Source organism: Portunus trituberculatus, chromosome 17, assembly GCF_017591435.1.
Source record: "Portunus trituberculatus isolate SZX2019 chromosome 17, ASM1759143v1, whole genome shotgun sequence".
Taxonomy (NCBI): Eukaryota; Metazoa; Arthropoda; class Malacostraca; order Decapoda; family Portunidae; genus Portunus; species Portunus trituberculatus.
In genome coordinates, this window is record NC_059271.1 from 135,762 (window position 1) to 149,510 (window position 13,749).

General features: G+C 37.9%; 1 protein-coding gene across 2 annotated transcripts in view; it reads left to right on the forward strand.

Moving 5' to 3' along the window:
- Positions 1-13,749, forward strand: part of LOC123504914 (proteasome activator complex subunit 4-like) — a 56,295-nt gene that overhangs the window by 16,748 nt on the left and 25,798 nt on the right. For both annotated transcript variants that reach the window (XM_045255830.1, XM_045255831.1), the window contains 5 exons: positions 1,421-1,638; positions 2,473-2,606; positions 4,455-4,559; positions 4,908-5,056; positions 5,765-5,971. In XM_045255830.1, the coding sequence (XP_045111765.1) occupies positions 1,421-1,638; positions 2,473-2,606; positions 4,455-4,559; positions 4,908-5,056; positions 5,765-5,971 (813 nt within the window). The remainder of the gene's footprint in view (positions 1-1,420; positions 1,639-2,472; positions 2,607-4,454; positions 4,560-4,907; positions 5,057-5,764; positions 5,972-13,749) is intronic.

Below are 13,749 nucleotides of genomic sequence, written 5' to 3' on the forward strand. Positions count from 1 at the left end.
TGTCTTTATCTAAAGCCAAGTTCTTTATTCAGTTGTCTGCTGAACATTTGAAGCTGGGTGATTCTGGGCTTATCCTTTTCCCATCCCCATTGCCTGACTACTCGATGCCAGACACTAAAATTACTTATTGTGATGCTCTGTGTGTCCTGTGACCTTTATCCCTGGCAGGCTTCTTTTTTGGTTCTCAATAACTGCACTTATTCATTCACAACCTACTGGTTGAACATTTATTATTATTATTATTATTATTATTATTATTATTATTATTATTATTATTATTATTATTTATGTTTGTTTATTTTTGTATGGAAAAGAATATTGTTTGCCTCATGTTAACCAGGAATATGAGCTGACGAACTTTGGGTACTATCTCATTCAGATGATTGACTCCATGCATGCTATTATCATCTAGTGAAGAGCTGGTAGATCATGCATGGTAGCAGAAGTTGTGTATTGTGGTTGAAATTTGGTGATGTGCTAGCACCAACTCAGACATGGACAATGTATATGCATGAAGGTAGCTGCAGTGCAAAGTTAAAAAGAGGCAGGAAAGATGTTAAATGTATGGACACTGCATCAGGCCAGCATTCTTAGGACCATAAGCAATCCTTACACTTTGGACTGCTAACTTCGAGAAAATTGTTGGATAAATAGATTATGTTGCTGGAAAAGAAGTGTGAATTGAAATCTGACTAGAACTGGAATAGACATTTTCTAAACTTTCATCAAGAAATTTGTATTTAGCAAATGTTCCAAGTTTTCCTTGATTTGATTTTATCTGAAACTAAACCATATGAGCAGTATACATGTCAGTTTTGTGGTAATGACTTGCTACCTCTCAGAGAGAGAGAGAGAGAGAGAGAGAGAGAGAGAGAGAGAGAGATGGAATATAATGATAGTGGGAAGACATAACATTTTGTGGAGAACAGACAACAGGTTAGCAGAGTATTGGTAGCTTGTGAATAGAAATTAAATCTAAAGTAGATAGAGAAAAAATAGGAAGTGCATTCTGGAAATGTTATGTATGAATATAAAGTTCCCTCCATTTCCATGTTCATCACTTTGCATTGCTGATGTGTGTATTGCCTGCCGTGAGCCTCCCTGCCTGATTTGACTGGTATCCAAGACATCCCCATCTGGCTGTTTCAAATATAAGTCAAAGTAGATAGAGCAGTTCACAGCTGGCAATTCACACAATGGCAATACTAAGAATGCTTAACATGGAGGAGGTGGAAGAGACTGAACACATTACTAGATAGAGAGAGGAGAGAGAGAGAGAGAGAGAGAGAGAGAGAGAGAGAGAGAGAGAGAGAGAGAAATGCAATGTATAGTTCTATGGTTGAATATTGATTATTGTCGAAAGCTAAAAATACAATACTTCTTAAATTTAAAGATCCTGCCTTGAACATTCCTTTAATAGCAATGCCGAGGGAGCCGTGGAAAACATGATTCGAGTCTGCCGATTCTACTTTCCACCTAACTCCACAAAGGAGATTCTGGAGGAGGTGCGACCATTGCTGTGCCCCTTTGACATGATCATGCAGCGAGCCATGGTCTACTTGGAGCTCTTCTTGCCCACTGCCCTCATGCCCCACCAGGAAGATATTAGCTGGAGGCTTTGGAAGGATGAAATGTTAGGTGAGCATATCTTTTGACTTGCAAGTTTTTGAAGTGTACAATTTACATTTGATATTGCAAGGATAAAGTACCTTGGTTTGAGTACTGGTGTCACTACAGAGACTGGTGGTTAGCCTGATGTGTGAGTGGCAGTGTCTGTAGCACCAGTGTACTGTTCAAGTTGCTTTCACTCTGCTTCTTGATTTGAACTTACACCTTGGTAGTACAGAGTGAAAGTTTTTTTTTCTTTCATTGATTAATCTTCATCTCAAATTGGGTGTTTGATGAAGATTTATGGTATTGCAACAAATGGCTTAGGCTTGGTGGAAGGATGGTGAGTTGTGACTGAAGTACAAAGGCCATGGAAATGATCTTGAGACCTGACAATCCACAAGGCTTCCTGACATGTAAGGTGCTGTCCTTCTGATCTTTGGTCAGATATTCTATTCTAATGCAACAATTAACCTGTTTTCTCAATTCTTCATTCATCCCTTCTTCTGGTAAACTTGGGAACCTACTGCCTACTCCTGCATTTCCACCTTTCTGTGGCTTGAAATAATTTAAGAGGGAGGTTTTGAGATGTTTATCCCATACACTGTACACTTGGCTGTCTTTTTTTTTTTTTTTTTTTTTTTTTTTTTTTTTCTTTGAGCATGTTTGGGGACTGACACCTCAGTGAGCCTTTTTTTATTGCAATTTTTGTTGTCCTTGGTTGCTTTTCTTCTTACAGTGAAAAAAAAAAAAGTAGCCACTAACACTGCATTTGAACATTCTTTGATTAAATGAGAATGTCTACATGCTATAATTTTGTAAGGTATTTTTTATTCAATACTGATTTATTAATTATTTTTTCAGTCATCTGGAATGCTTGCCATAATAGCAACCTGTGGTTTTGGGAGAACACCATGTTCTGGCTGTTTGCACGGCTAGCCTGGCACAATATAGGATTCATTGAATGGGAAGAACATCTACCCATGGTGTTTACTAAGGTAAAAGTCATTTTTTTATTTCTGCTTAAAAGTTACATGTACATTGAACATGTCAATTTCTTTTAAAGTGCTAACACAAGAAGCCTTTGAAATGAAAGTAAACATGTATGTACTCTATTTATAAACTTCTGTAAAATCTTGCCATGAAATAAAGGAACTAAGGCTAGAAGTTAACTAAATAGTGAGATCTCATAAAGCACTAATATGTGTATATATATATGTTGTTATTCACCTCACTGACTCAGCCATCTGAAAGATAAGGTTTTCTTGGCATAATGACTCACTGTATACAATAAATACAGTCGACTCCCAACTTGGCCGAACAGTTTCCTCTCTTTTTCTAAGCTAAAGTGATGCCAACTCCAGTGATTTTAGTAGACAAACATCATTAGTCAGCAGTTCTGACGTCTAAAGTAAGCCATGCCTCCTTTCTTAACCTCACTCCATGTCCACCTCCTCAAATCTCTCTCTCTCTCTCTCTCTCTCTCTCTCTCTCTCTCTCTCTCTCTCTCTCTCTCTCTCTCTCTCTCTCTCTCTCTCTCTCTCTCTCTCTCTCTCTCTCTCTCTCTCTCTCTCTCTCTCTCTCTCTCTCTCTCTCTCTCTCTCTCTCTCTCAAGGAATGATGACCTCTCCATACTGCACATACACTCATAGTATGTGCATTGAATCCTCATGGCTCAGTGTGTAGAGTGATGACATATAGGTCCACATTCAGAAACACATTGCTCTCTCACCATGACTATTTTCAGAGGTTGTAGAATTGATCAAGCTGGTTCCCAAGAGTGTTTCGCCTATCAGTAATGGAGTAGTAGTGTAAATCTCTCACTAGAACAGTAGAAACATCTTTAAAAACTCATGTGCCTTCTAGTAATGTATTCTGAAAGTAGTGAGGTTCAGCGCATATTTGTCTAAAAATATGGCCCTTAGATTAGTGTGAGGGTAGCATGGACTTGAAACCTGCTCAGAACTGGCAAAAAAACTGGAAGATCGTCCACTCCATCTCAGTATGGTGATGGAACTGTCCAAGGGAAAGCTGCCCTTCCCCACCCCTCTCCCTAAGCTGGGAACTACAAGGACTACTACTACCAACTGTGTGTGGGTGTGTTATATTGCAAAAATTGTCCTGAATGTTTAGCTAAGAGAAAGAGAGAGAATAAACGAGGGGGGATAATGTATAATGTATATAGAGGTAGTGCATGGGGGAGATGAGGAGTGAGAAAGAAAGAGGGCAGGCGATAAGTATCTATATCAAAAGTAGTTCTGACCAATCACTGCTGCCATAAAAAAAAAAAAGATGACATGTTACTTATGTTAGAAAATTGAAGCAGGAAAAGTGTTCCATCAAGTTGGGAGCCGACTGGACATTATAGTGATATTCATTATCTCTATATCAAACTGTTATTCTCCTTTAAAGAGGCTATTCAACACAATTTCTGTCTTGAGATATACACATGCACACAACAAACATGTTCTTAAAGCCAGCAACTCAGGGTCTTCAAGCTGAGACTGCCAGTCTTCTCCCACTTTTCTATTTCAAAGGTCTGAAAGAAAGTCTATTCTTACATCTTAAAGTAAATATAGGTTCTTGATCTTCATTGTTTTCTTCATCAAATCCATGAATACTTTTCACTACCAGTCTTATTTTAGCATGATTGAAGTTGGTTTTAACATGTTTGTGATTGCAAAACTTTCAAAGAAAAGAAAATGTAATTGCATCGAGCAGGTAATTTCAGTAAGAGAATGACAATGAAGTCTCTGTCAGATAAAGGATAATTCTGAAAACTGAAAACTGTAGGCACAAGAGCAAACAGTGCACAACTGAAGTTGAGTGATTTTCTGTTGTCGCAGGTTTTGCGTTCGTTCCGCCTTCCAGTGTCTTACAAGAAAACTCACGTTGGTAAAGGAGACGGTCTCTCGCAGTTTGCTTCATCCATGTTCATTGTTGCAAATCTGGTAAGTTTTTCCTTTGTCATTTTCAAGCTTTATCATGAGCGTGGAAGTGACAAAATTTAATGATTTTGAATGTGATACACACTATGTGTTTCTTAATGTTTTTAGAAAAGAGTGCATGTCCATATATATGACTGTTACTCATGTGAGATTTATTACTTTAAAAAATTATGTTGATGTGGTTGATATTTTCATGAATTATCTGGAATTATAAATAATTTTACTTTACATTGCTTGTTTCCATGAGATAGATTATAATCTTAAAAGTTTTGTATTTCAGTGTATGAATACATTTTCCTTTTGTTATTACCTTTATTTATAAATTCAGTAGACTAAAGAGTTTCTTTGTAGGGCGGAGACAGCAAGACTCAGGAGAATCTTAATCGACTCTTCAAGTCCCTGGAGTCGTATTACCATCCTTCCAATTCAGGTCCATGGAGTAGACACCTCCATGACTTTCTCAACAAACTCTCTCTCCTCTTCATTAGGAGACTACATCGGTGAGTTGCTATTGTGTACTGTACACACACACACACACACACACACACACACACACACACACACACACACACACACACACACACACACACACACAGCATAGTGTAGTGGTTAGCACACACTGCTCACAACTGAGCAAGCCTCTTAATGTGTGGCCCCTGTTCACCTAGCAGTAAATAGATACGGGATGTAACTCGAGGGTTGTGGCCTCGCTTTTCCAGTGTGTGGAGTGTGTTGTGTGGCCTCAGTCCTACCCGAAGATCGGTCTATGAGGTCTGAGCTCGCTCCATAATGGGGAAGGCTGGCTGGGTAACTAGCAGGCAACAGTGATGAATTGCACACACACACACACACACACACACACACACACACACACACACACACACACACACACACACACACACACACACAGTTTTATGGACAGAATATGAAAAAAAAAAGCACAAGAAATTTGAGACTCAATAAATCAAAAGTTACTGAAATGGAAAGGTAAGAACAGTAATGAAGTAATGAATGAAGGGAGAAATTACTCCAGTGAAAAGCCAGGAAAGTTAGTGTAGCTACATATTTGGTTCTTCTGCAGATTTTGATTTTGATTCCAGTTTTGATGCCACCATACTGACATTTCCAGACCAGAAAGATACATGAAAAAAAAAAAAATTCTTTTGTTTAGATTTAAGTGTTAATAACTTTATTATATTTTCTGTAAGGGAGAGGCACAAAAAACCATCTTGGGAAGTGGAGGTGCCAGAACACAAAAAATTAACAGAGGAAGACATCACAGCCTTTGTGCAGTGTATCCAGATGCCCACTATGCTCACCATGTACTCCCACACTGGCACCCACGATGCCGGCATTGTCTTCCACAGGCTGTCTCTTCTTCGACCAGAAATTGTTGTGCCACCTCTTCTGGAGCAGTGAGTATGGCGTTGTTGATATATATTGTTAATATCAATTTTATTTGTAAAGTTTAATGGTTCTTATTTTCATAATTTGATATGGAAACTGAGGCAGGTATTTGTGACCAATGGAGATAGTGCTGCTGTGTAAAATATATGAGTAATTATGTTTTTCATTAGTGTGTTTCTGTGCAAGCATATCAGTTATGCATGTACTGTATTTGATGGTTCATAAGATACATGGGGTCATAAGATGCATCCAGTTTTGGCAGACATTGAAATGAAAAAAAGATAAATGACCAGATTAAAGCTCTGAATATGAAGTTAAAGAGTTCACCTCACATTTGAAGATTCACATGCATTTAAATCATTATTAGATCCCAATATTTTTACATTTATAAGCTTTAATATTTGCTAGTGGCTTACTTACCAATCCTGTTGTGAGATGTAAACATGTACTACGTGGCTTATGGTGTCAACAGTGAATGTGAGAGACAACAGAGCTAATAATCATTTTTCTTATTTTTTTATCATAATTTTTTTTTACATGTATGCAAGGTAAGAATGTTAAAAGATAGGTGCAATTTTGATTGTATGAAAGTGTGTCTTACCTCAAGGAGTAACAGCATTACACTGTAAAGAATGCAGTGAAGCTCGCCTGTGTCAAGATCAAGATCACCAACCGCATGTTTGTTTTGGTACATGCAATGTGTGGTACATAGTCACTTGGCAAATTCTTCCTAACTGGTGTCATTCTATGTGAATTATTGGTATGACCCATTATATAGTTACCTTGAAAGAAAGAGTTGTTTTGTGGTGTAGTATCAATCATCACTTTATTTACATGTGCGAAGATGTCTGAGGTTTGGTTTTAGAGTCTCTGTTGCCACCAATTATTGCCTCAATGCTGAACCTTGGCCTCATAGGATACAGGGTCTTTTCCTGAGACATTTTTTTTTATTTTCTTTTCTTTTTTTTATTTATTTATTTATTTATTTATTTATTTATTTTTTTATTTTTTTTTTTTTGAGAAAAGGTGCATCTTATGAGCTATCAAATACAGTAATTATCTGTCTTAATGTTTATCTACCCATTTGTGTTTATTCTGACATTGTTTTAAAGTGATCAAGATAAAAAGATATATATCAACTTTCTATTGTTCATATACTTTGTTCTTGCTCACCTCAATCCTCATCTTCGTTCTCCCTCTTTCAATCTATGTTAAAGGGGCTCATCTAAGTACACACACACACACACACACACACACACACACACACACACACACACACACACACACACACACACACACACACACACACACACACGTGAGTGTAGTGGTTAGCACGCCGACTCACAATCGAGAGGGCGGGTTCGAATCGATGGCGGCGAGGCAAATGAGCAAGCCTCTTAATGTGTGGCCAATGTTCACCTAGCAGTAAGTAGGTACGGGATGTAACTCGAGGGGTTGTGGCCTCGCTTTCCCGGTGTGTGGAGTGTGCTGTGGTCTCAGTCCTACCCAAAGATCAGTCTATGAGCTCTGAGCTTGCTCCGTAATGGGGAAGACTGGCTGGGTGACCAGCAGGCTACCGAGGTGAATTACACACACACACACACACACACACACACACACACACACACACACACACACACACACACACACACACACACACACACACACACACACACAATGTATAAGTTAGTAAACTACACTTAACCCTTGGCTATCGCGCCCAATTGGGTCCGAAATAGCCGTGCTATAGCCGAAAACGCAATAGCCGACCGAATTGATCTTGGCGGGAGGGCGGTTTTGGCCAATGAGCGCTCAGATATCCCATGACATGGCTGGGCGCGCGATAGCAGGCATTTGAGGTCGCGATAATTAAATTTTAGCAGCTTTTCATGGGTGCGTGATAGCAATAAAATGCGATAGCGGAAGTCGCGATAGCTAAGAGTTGACTGTATATGGAAGATAGATAAACAAGACTAGGTATCACTGATGGAGATGGAAATAGACAAACAAGATGACCATGAAAAGTGATTGTTTGAGGGACAATAAAAGTTTATTTTTCCAAATAGAATGGTGGACATCTAGAATAGAGTGAGTGAAGGGATTGTAGCAGCAGAAAGTTTGCACAAATTTAAGGAAAAGTTGGATAAAAATAGATATGGAGACACACACACACACACACACACACACCTCCTTGTTGAGGAGGGCTTGGAAACTTAAGGACTCTGAGGAAACCAAAACAATTTACATAAGAAGACATATGTCACAAGATGAGCGAATGAAAATGAAGGAGCTTGTAACTGAAGTGAAGGAGAGGAATGAAGAAAGAACAGAGGAGGAAAAGACCAAGTTTTTTTGGAGGATGAGAAATGGGAGGCTAAAGAAGTGGTGGATAAAACGCAGGGAGGAAAAGTTAAATTATACTAGGGCAAATTATAACCATATAAGGAAGTTCTTTAATGAAATCGACTGGTCCGTGGTATACCAGGAAAGGGATATGCAATTGAAATACGATAAATTTATGGATTTATATAACTCTGCTGTGAAAAAGTTTGTGCCATATCACAGAAAGAGGACTTTAAATAATAAATAGTGGTTTAATAGAAATTGTGAAGAAGCAAAAAAGAACAAAGAAAAGGCATGGAAGAAACTTAAGAAAAACAGTGATGTATAATTATCAAGAGAAGTCTACAAAACAGCAAGGAATAGATATGTTGAAGTAAGGAGAACAGCACAGAAGGAATATGAACAGAGGGTGGTGGAAAACTGTGATAGTGACCCAAAAATGTTTTACAAATTCATAAATGGAAAACTAAATAAAAGGGAGGCAATAGAAAAGATAAAAAACGGGAAAGAAATATATGAAGATGCTGGAGATATAGCTGAAATTTTGAACGACAACTTTTGCAAAGTGTTTACAAAGGAGGAGCATTTTATGGGAGGAAGGCCTAGGAAATAAAGCAAATGCAGGACATCATGGTTACTAAGGAAGATGTAAGGAAGGCAAGAATAGACCATTAAAATTGAAATTTAAGTCTCAGGTGGCAGCTGAGGCCTTGCTGAGGAGGGCTTGGAAACTTAAGGACTCTGAGGAAACCAAAACAATTTACATAAGAAGAAATATGTCACAGGATGAATGAATGAAAATGAAAGAGCTTGTAACTGAAGTGAGAGAGAGGAATGACAAAAGAACAGAGGAGGATATGACTAAGTTTTTTTTGGAAGATGAGAAATGGGAGGCTAAAGAAGTGGTGGATAAAACAGACGGAATAGACATTACATGGAAGAAAGAGACTAGGAATGGAATACAAGTGACTTCATGAATATGGATGGATTTCTGTCTAAGAGGCTGGAATGTATGGATTACCTAAGAAATAATGAACCAGACATAATGTGTGTGGTGGAAACAAAGCTAAGGCCCGAAATAAAGCTAGATTGGTTTGTTGTAAAACACTACAAAGTATGGTGAAATGATAGAAAAAATAAAGGAGGTGGTGGTATAATGGTTCTTACTAAGGAAGATCTGATAGTGAAGGAGGTGAACTATAGTAAGAGAAATGAGGAAGTGATAAGTATGCTTATAACAGATGGTAAGAGGGACATTAATATTATAACAGTATACATACCACCCAGAACCAGTACTTGGGAATATGAACAGTATCAAATGGTGATGAGAAATACTCTAGACAGAATGAAGCAAGAACTCATCAGAAAGGATAGAGTGATGATATTTGGAGACTTTAATTGCAAAGAAATAGTGTGGGAAGACTATGAAGTGGTGAACAGTGGTGAGTGGGCAGAAGAATTGTTAAAGGTAGCAACAAATAACTTGATGACACAGTGGGTGAGATCACCAACAAGGTGCAGGGGACAAGATGTTGCAGCAAGGTTGGATTTGGTATTTACCAGGGGTATCTCTCTAAAAGAGGAAATTGAACATGAATGTCCCTTGGGGAAAAGCGATCATGATGTCCTAAGCTTAGAGCTGGATACGGAATTAAGCACGAATAAGATTGTGGAACGCAGGGAGGAAAAGTTAAATTATACTAGGGCAAATTATAACCATATAAGGGAGTTCTTTAATGAAATTGACTGGTCCGTGGTATACCAGGAAAGGGATATGCAATTGAAATACGATAAATTTATGGATTTATATAACTCTGCTGTGAAAAAGTTTGTGCCATATCACAGAAAGAGGACTTTGAATAATAAAAAGTGGTTTAATAGAAATTGTGAAGAAGCAAAAAAGAACAAAGAAAAGGCATGGAAGAAACTTAAGAAAAACAGTGATGTATTATCAAGAGAAGTCTACAAAACAGCAAGGAATAGAATGTTGAAGTAAGGAGAACAGCACAGAAGGAATATGAACAGAGGGTGGTGGAAAACTGTGATAGTGACTCAAAAATGTTTTACAAATTCATAAATGGAAAACTAAATAAAAGGGAGGCAATAGAAAAGATAAAAAACGGGAAAGAAATATATGAAGATGCTGGAGATATAGCTGAAATTTTGAACGACAACTTTTGCAAAGTGTTTACAAAGGAGGAGCATTTTATGGGAGGAAGGCCTAGGAAATAAAGCAAATGCAGGACATCATGGTTACTAAGGAAGATGTAAGGAAGCCAAGAATAGACCATTAAAATTGAAATTAAAGTCTCAGGTGGCAGCTGAGGCCTTGCTGAGGAGGGCTTGGAAACTTAAGGACTCTGAGGAAACCAAAACAATTTACATAAGAAGAAATATGTCACAGGATGAATGAATGAAAATGAAAGAGCTTGTAACTGAAGTGAGAGAGAGGAATGACGAAAGAACAGAGGAGGATATGACCAAGTTTTTTTGGAAGATGAGAAATGGGAGGCTAAAGAAGTGGTGGATAAAACAGACGGAATAGACATTACATGGGAGAAAGAGACTAGGAATGGAATACAAGTGACTTCATGAATATAGATGGATTTCTGTCTAAGAGGCTGGAATGTATGGATTACCTAAGAAATAATGAACCGGACATAATGTGTGTGGTGGAAACAAAGCTAAGGCCCGAAATAAAGCTAGATTGGTTTGTTGTAAAACACTACAAAGTATGGTGAAATGATAGAAAAAATAAAGGAGGTGGTGGTATAATGGTTCTTACTAAGGAAGACCTGATAGTGAAGGAGGTGAACTATAGTAAGAGAAATGAGGAAGTGATAAGTATGCTTATAACAGATGGTAAGAGGGACATTAATATTATAACAGTATACATACCACCCAGAACCAGTACTTGGGAATATGAACAGTATCAAATGGTGATGAGAAATACTCTAGACAGAATGAAGCAAGAACTCATCAGAAAGGATAGAGTGATGATAGTTGGGGACTTTAATTGTAAAGAAATAGTGTGGGAGGACTACGAAGTGGTGAATGGTGGTGAGTGGGCAGAGGTATTGTTAAATGTAGCAACAAATAACTTGATGACACAGTGGGTGAGATCACCAACAAGTTGCAGGGGACAAGATGTTGCAGCAAGGTTGGATTTGGTATTTACCAGGGGCATCTCTCTAAAAGAGGAAATTGAACATGAATGTCCCTTGAGGAAAAGCGATCATGATGTCCTAAACTTTGAACTGGATACGGAATTAAGCACGAATAAGATTGTGGAACGCAGGGAGGAAAAATTGAATTATATTAGGGCAAATTATAACCATATAAGGGAGTTCTTTAATGAAATTGACTGGTCCGTGGTATACCAGGAAAGGGATATGCAATTGAAATACGATAAATTTATGGATTTATATAACTCTGCTGTGAAAAAGTTTGTGCCATATCATAGAAAGAGGACTTTAAATAATAAACAGTGGTTTAATAGAAATTGTGAAGAAGCAAAAAAGAACAAAGAAAAGGCATGGAAGAAACTTAAGAAAAACAGTGATATATTATCAAGAGAAGTTTACAAAACAGCAAGAAATAGATATGTTGAAGTAAGGAGAACAGCACAAAAGGAATATGAACAGAGGGTGGTGGAAAACTGTGATAGTGACCCTAAAATGTTTTTCAAATTCATAAATGGAAAACTAAATATAAGGGAGGCAATAGAAAAGGTAAAAAATGGGGAAGAAGTGTATGAGGATGCTAGAGATATAGCTGAAATTTTGAACGACAACTTTTGCAAAGTGTTTACAAAGGAGGAGCATTTTATAGGAGAAAGGCCTACGGAAATAAAGCAAATGCAGGACATCATGGTTACTAAGGAAGATGTAAGGAAAATTATAAGCAACCTGGATATTAATAAATCAATGGGGCCTGATGGCATATCTGGGAGGTTGCTAAAAGAATGTAAGGATCAATTGTTGAACCCCGTATTTGATATTGTGGAAATCTCCATACGAACAGGAATAGTCCCGAAAGAGTGGAAAAGAGCTGACATTGTGCCTATATATAAGAATGGTAGTAGAATGGAACCGCTAAATTATAGACCAGTATCGTTGACTAGTATATTGTGCAAGGTATGTGAAGAAGTAATTAAAGCTAAGTGGAGTGAGTATCTAGAAAGTGAAAACATTCTGAGTGAAAGACAGTTTGGTTTCAGAAAAGGAAGATTGTGTGCATCCAATTTATTATGTTTTTATTCAAGAGTGACTGACATACTACAACATAGAGAGTGATGGGTGGATGCTATCTACCTGGACTTGAGAAAGGCCTTTGATAAAGTACCACGCAATAGACTGATGTGGAAACTAAAGAAGATTGGAGGAGTAAATGATTAACTAGCAAAATGGATGGAAAATTACTTAGTGAGAAGAGAAATGAGAACAGTGGTGAGAGAAAGAAAGTCCGAGTGGAAGAAGGTAACCAGTGGAGTTCCACAAGGGTCAGTGCTTGGTCCCATCATGTTTTTGATTTATGTTAATGATATGCCAGTAGGAATTGACAGTTACATGAACATGTTTGCGGACGATATTAAAATTATGAGGAGAGTAAAGAATGTGGAAGATTGTAACAAGTTACAGGAAGATCTTGATAAAATATATGAGTGGAGTAAAGAGTGGCAGATAAAATTTAATATAGACAAGAGCCATGTTATGAAAATGGGAAGAAGTAGATACAGACCAAATTGGGATTACAGGCTGGGTGATGAGAAAATTAAAGAGACCTATGAGGAGAAAGACTTAGGAGTAACCGTGCAAAACACTTTGTCACCGGAGAAACACATTAACAAGATATTTTGGAAAACATATAACATGCTTCAAAATATTGGCCTTGCATTCCACTACCTAGATGAAGGAATGATGAAGAAGATATTATGTACCTTAATAAGACCCCAGTTAGAATATGCAGCTTGTGTCTGGTCACCGCATAAGAAGAAAAATGTGAAGAAGGTGGAAAAGGTACAGAGGCTGGCAACAAGGATGGTACCAGGACTCAGGAAGTTAGACTATGAGGAAAGACTGAGGAAACTGGGGCTGACCACATTAGAAGAGAGAAGAACAAGAGGAGACATGATTACTATGTATAAATTGGTGAACAAGATTGACATATTGGACAGAGAGTTGATAAAGATGACCACAAGTAATCATCTCCGAGGACATGGAAAAAAGCTAATAAAGGACATCTGTCTAAATGACGTGAGAAAATACAGTTTTCCACATCGTAGTATTGATAAGAGGAATAAACTGAGCAGTGATGTCGTTGACACGGTGTGTGTCAATCAGATGAAAGAGAGAGATGACAGGAGTGGACAAGGAGACAGGACACAGGGAGCTTAGCTCGGGCCCTGTAGTACACAAATAGTTAAATACATGGAGGAAGTAGT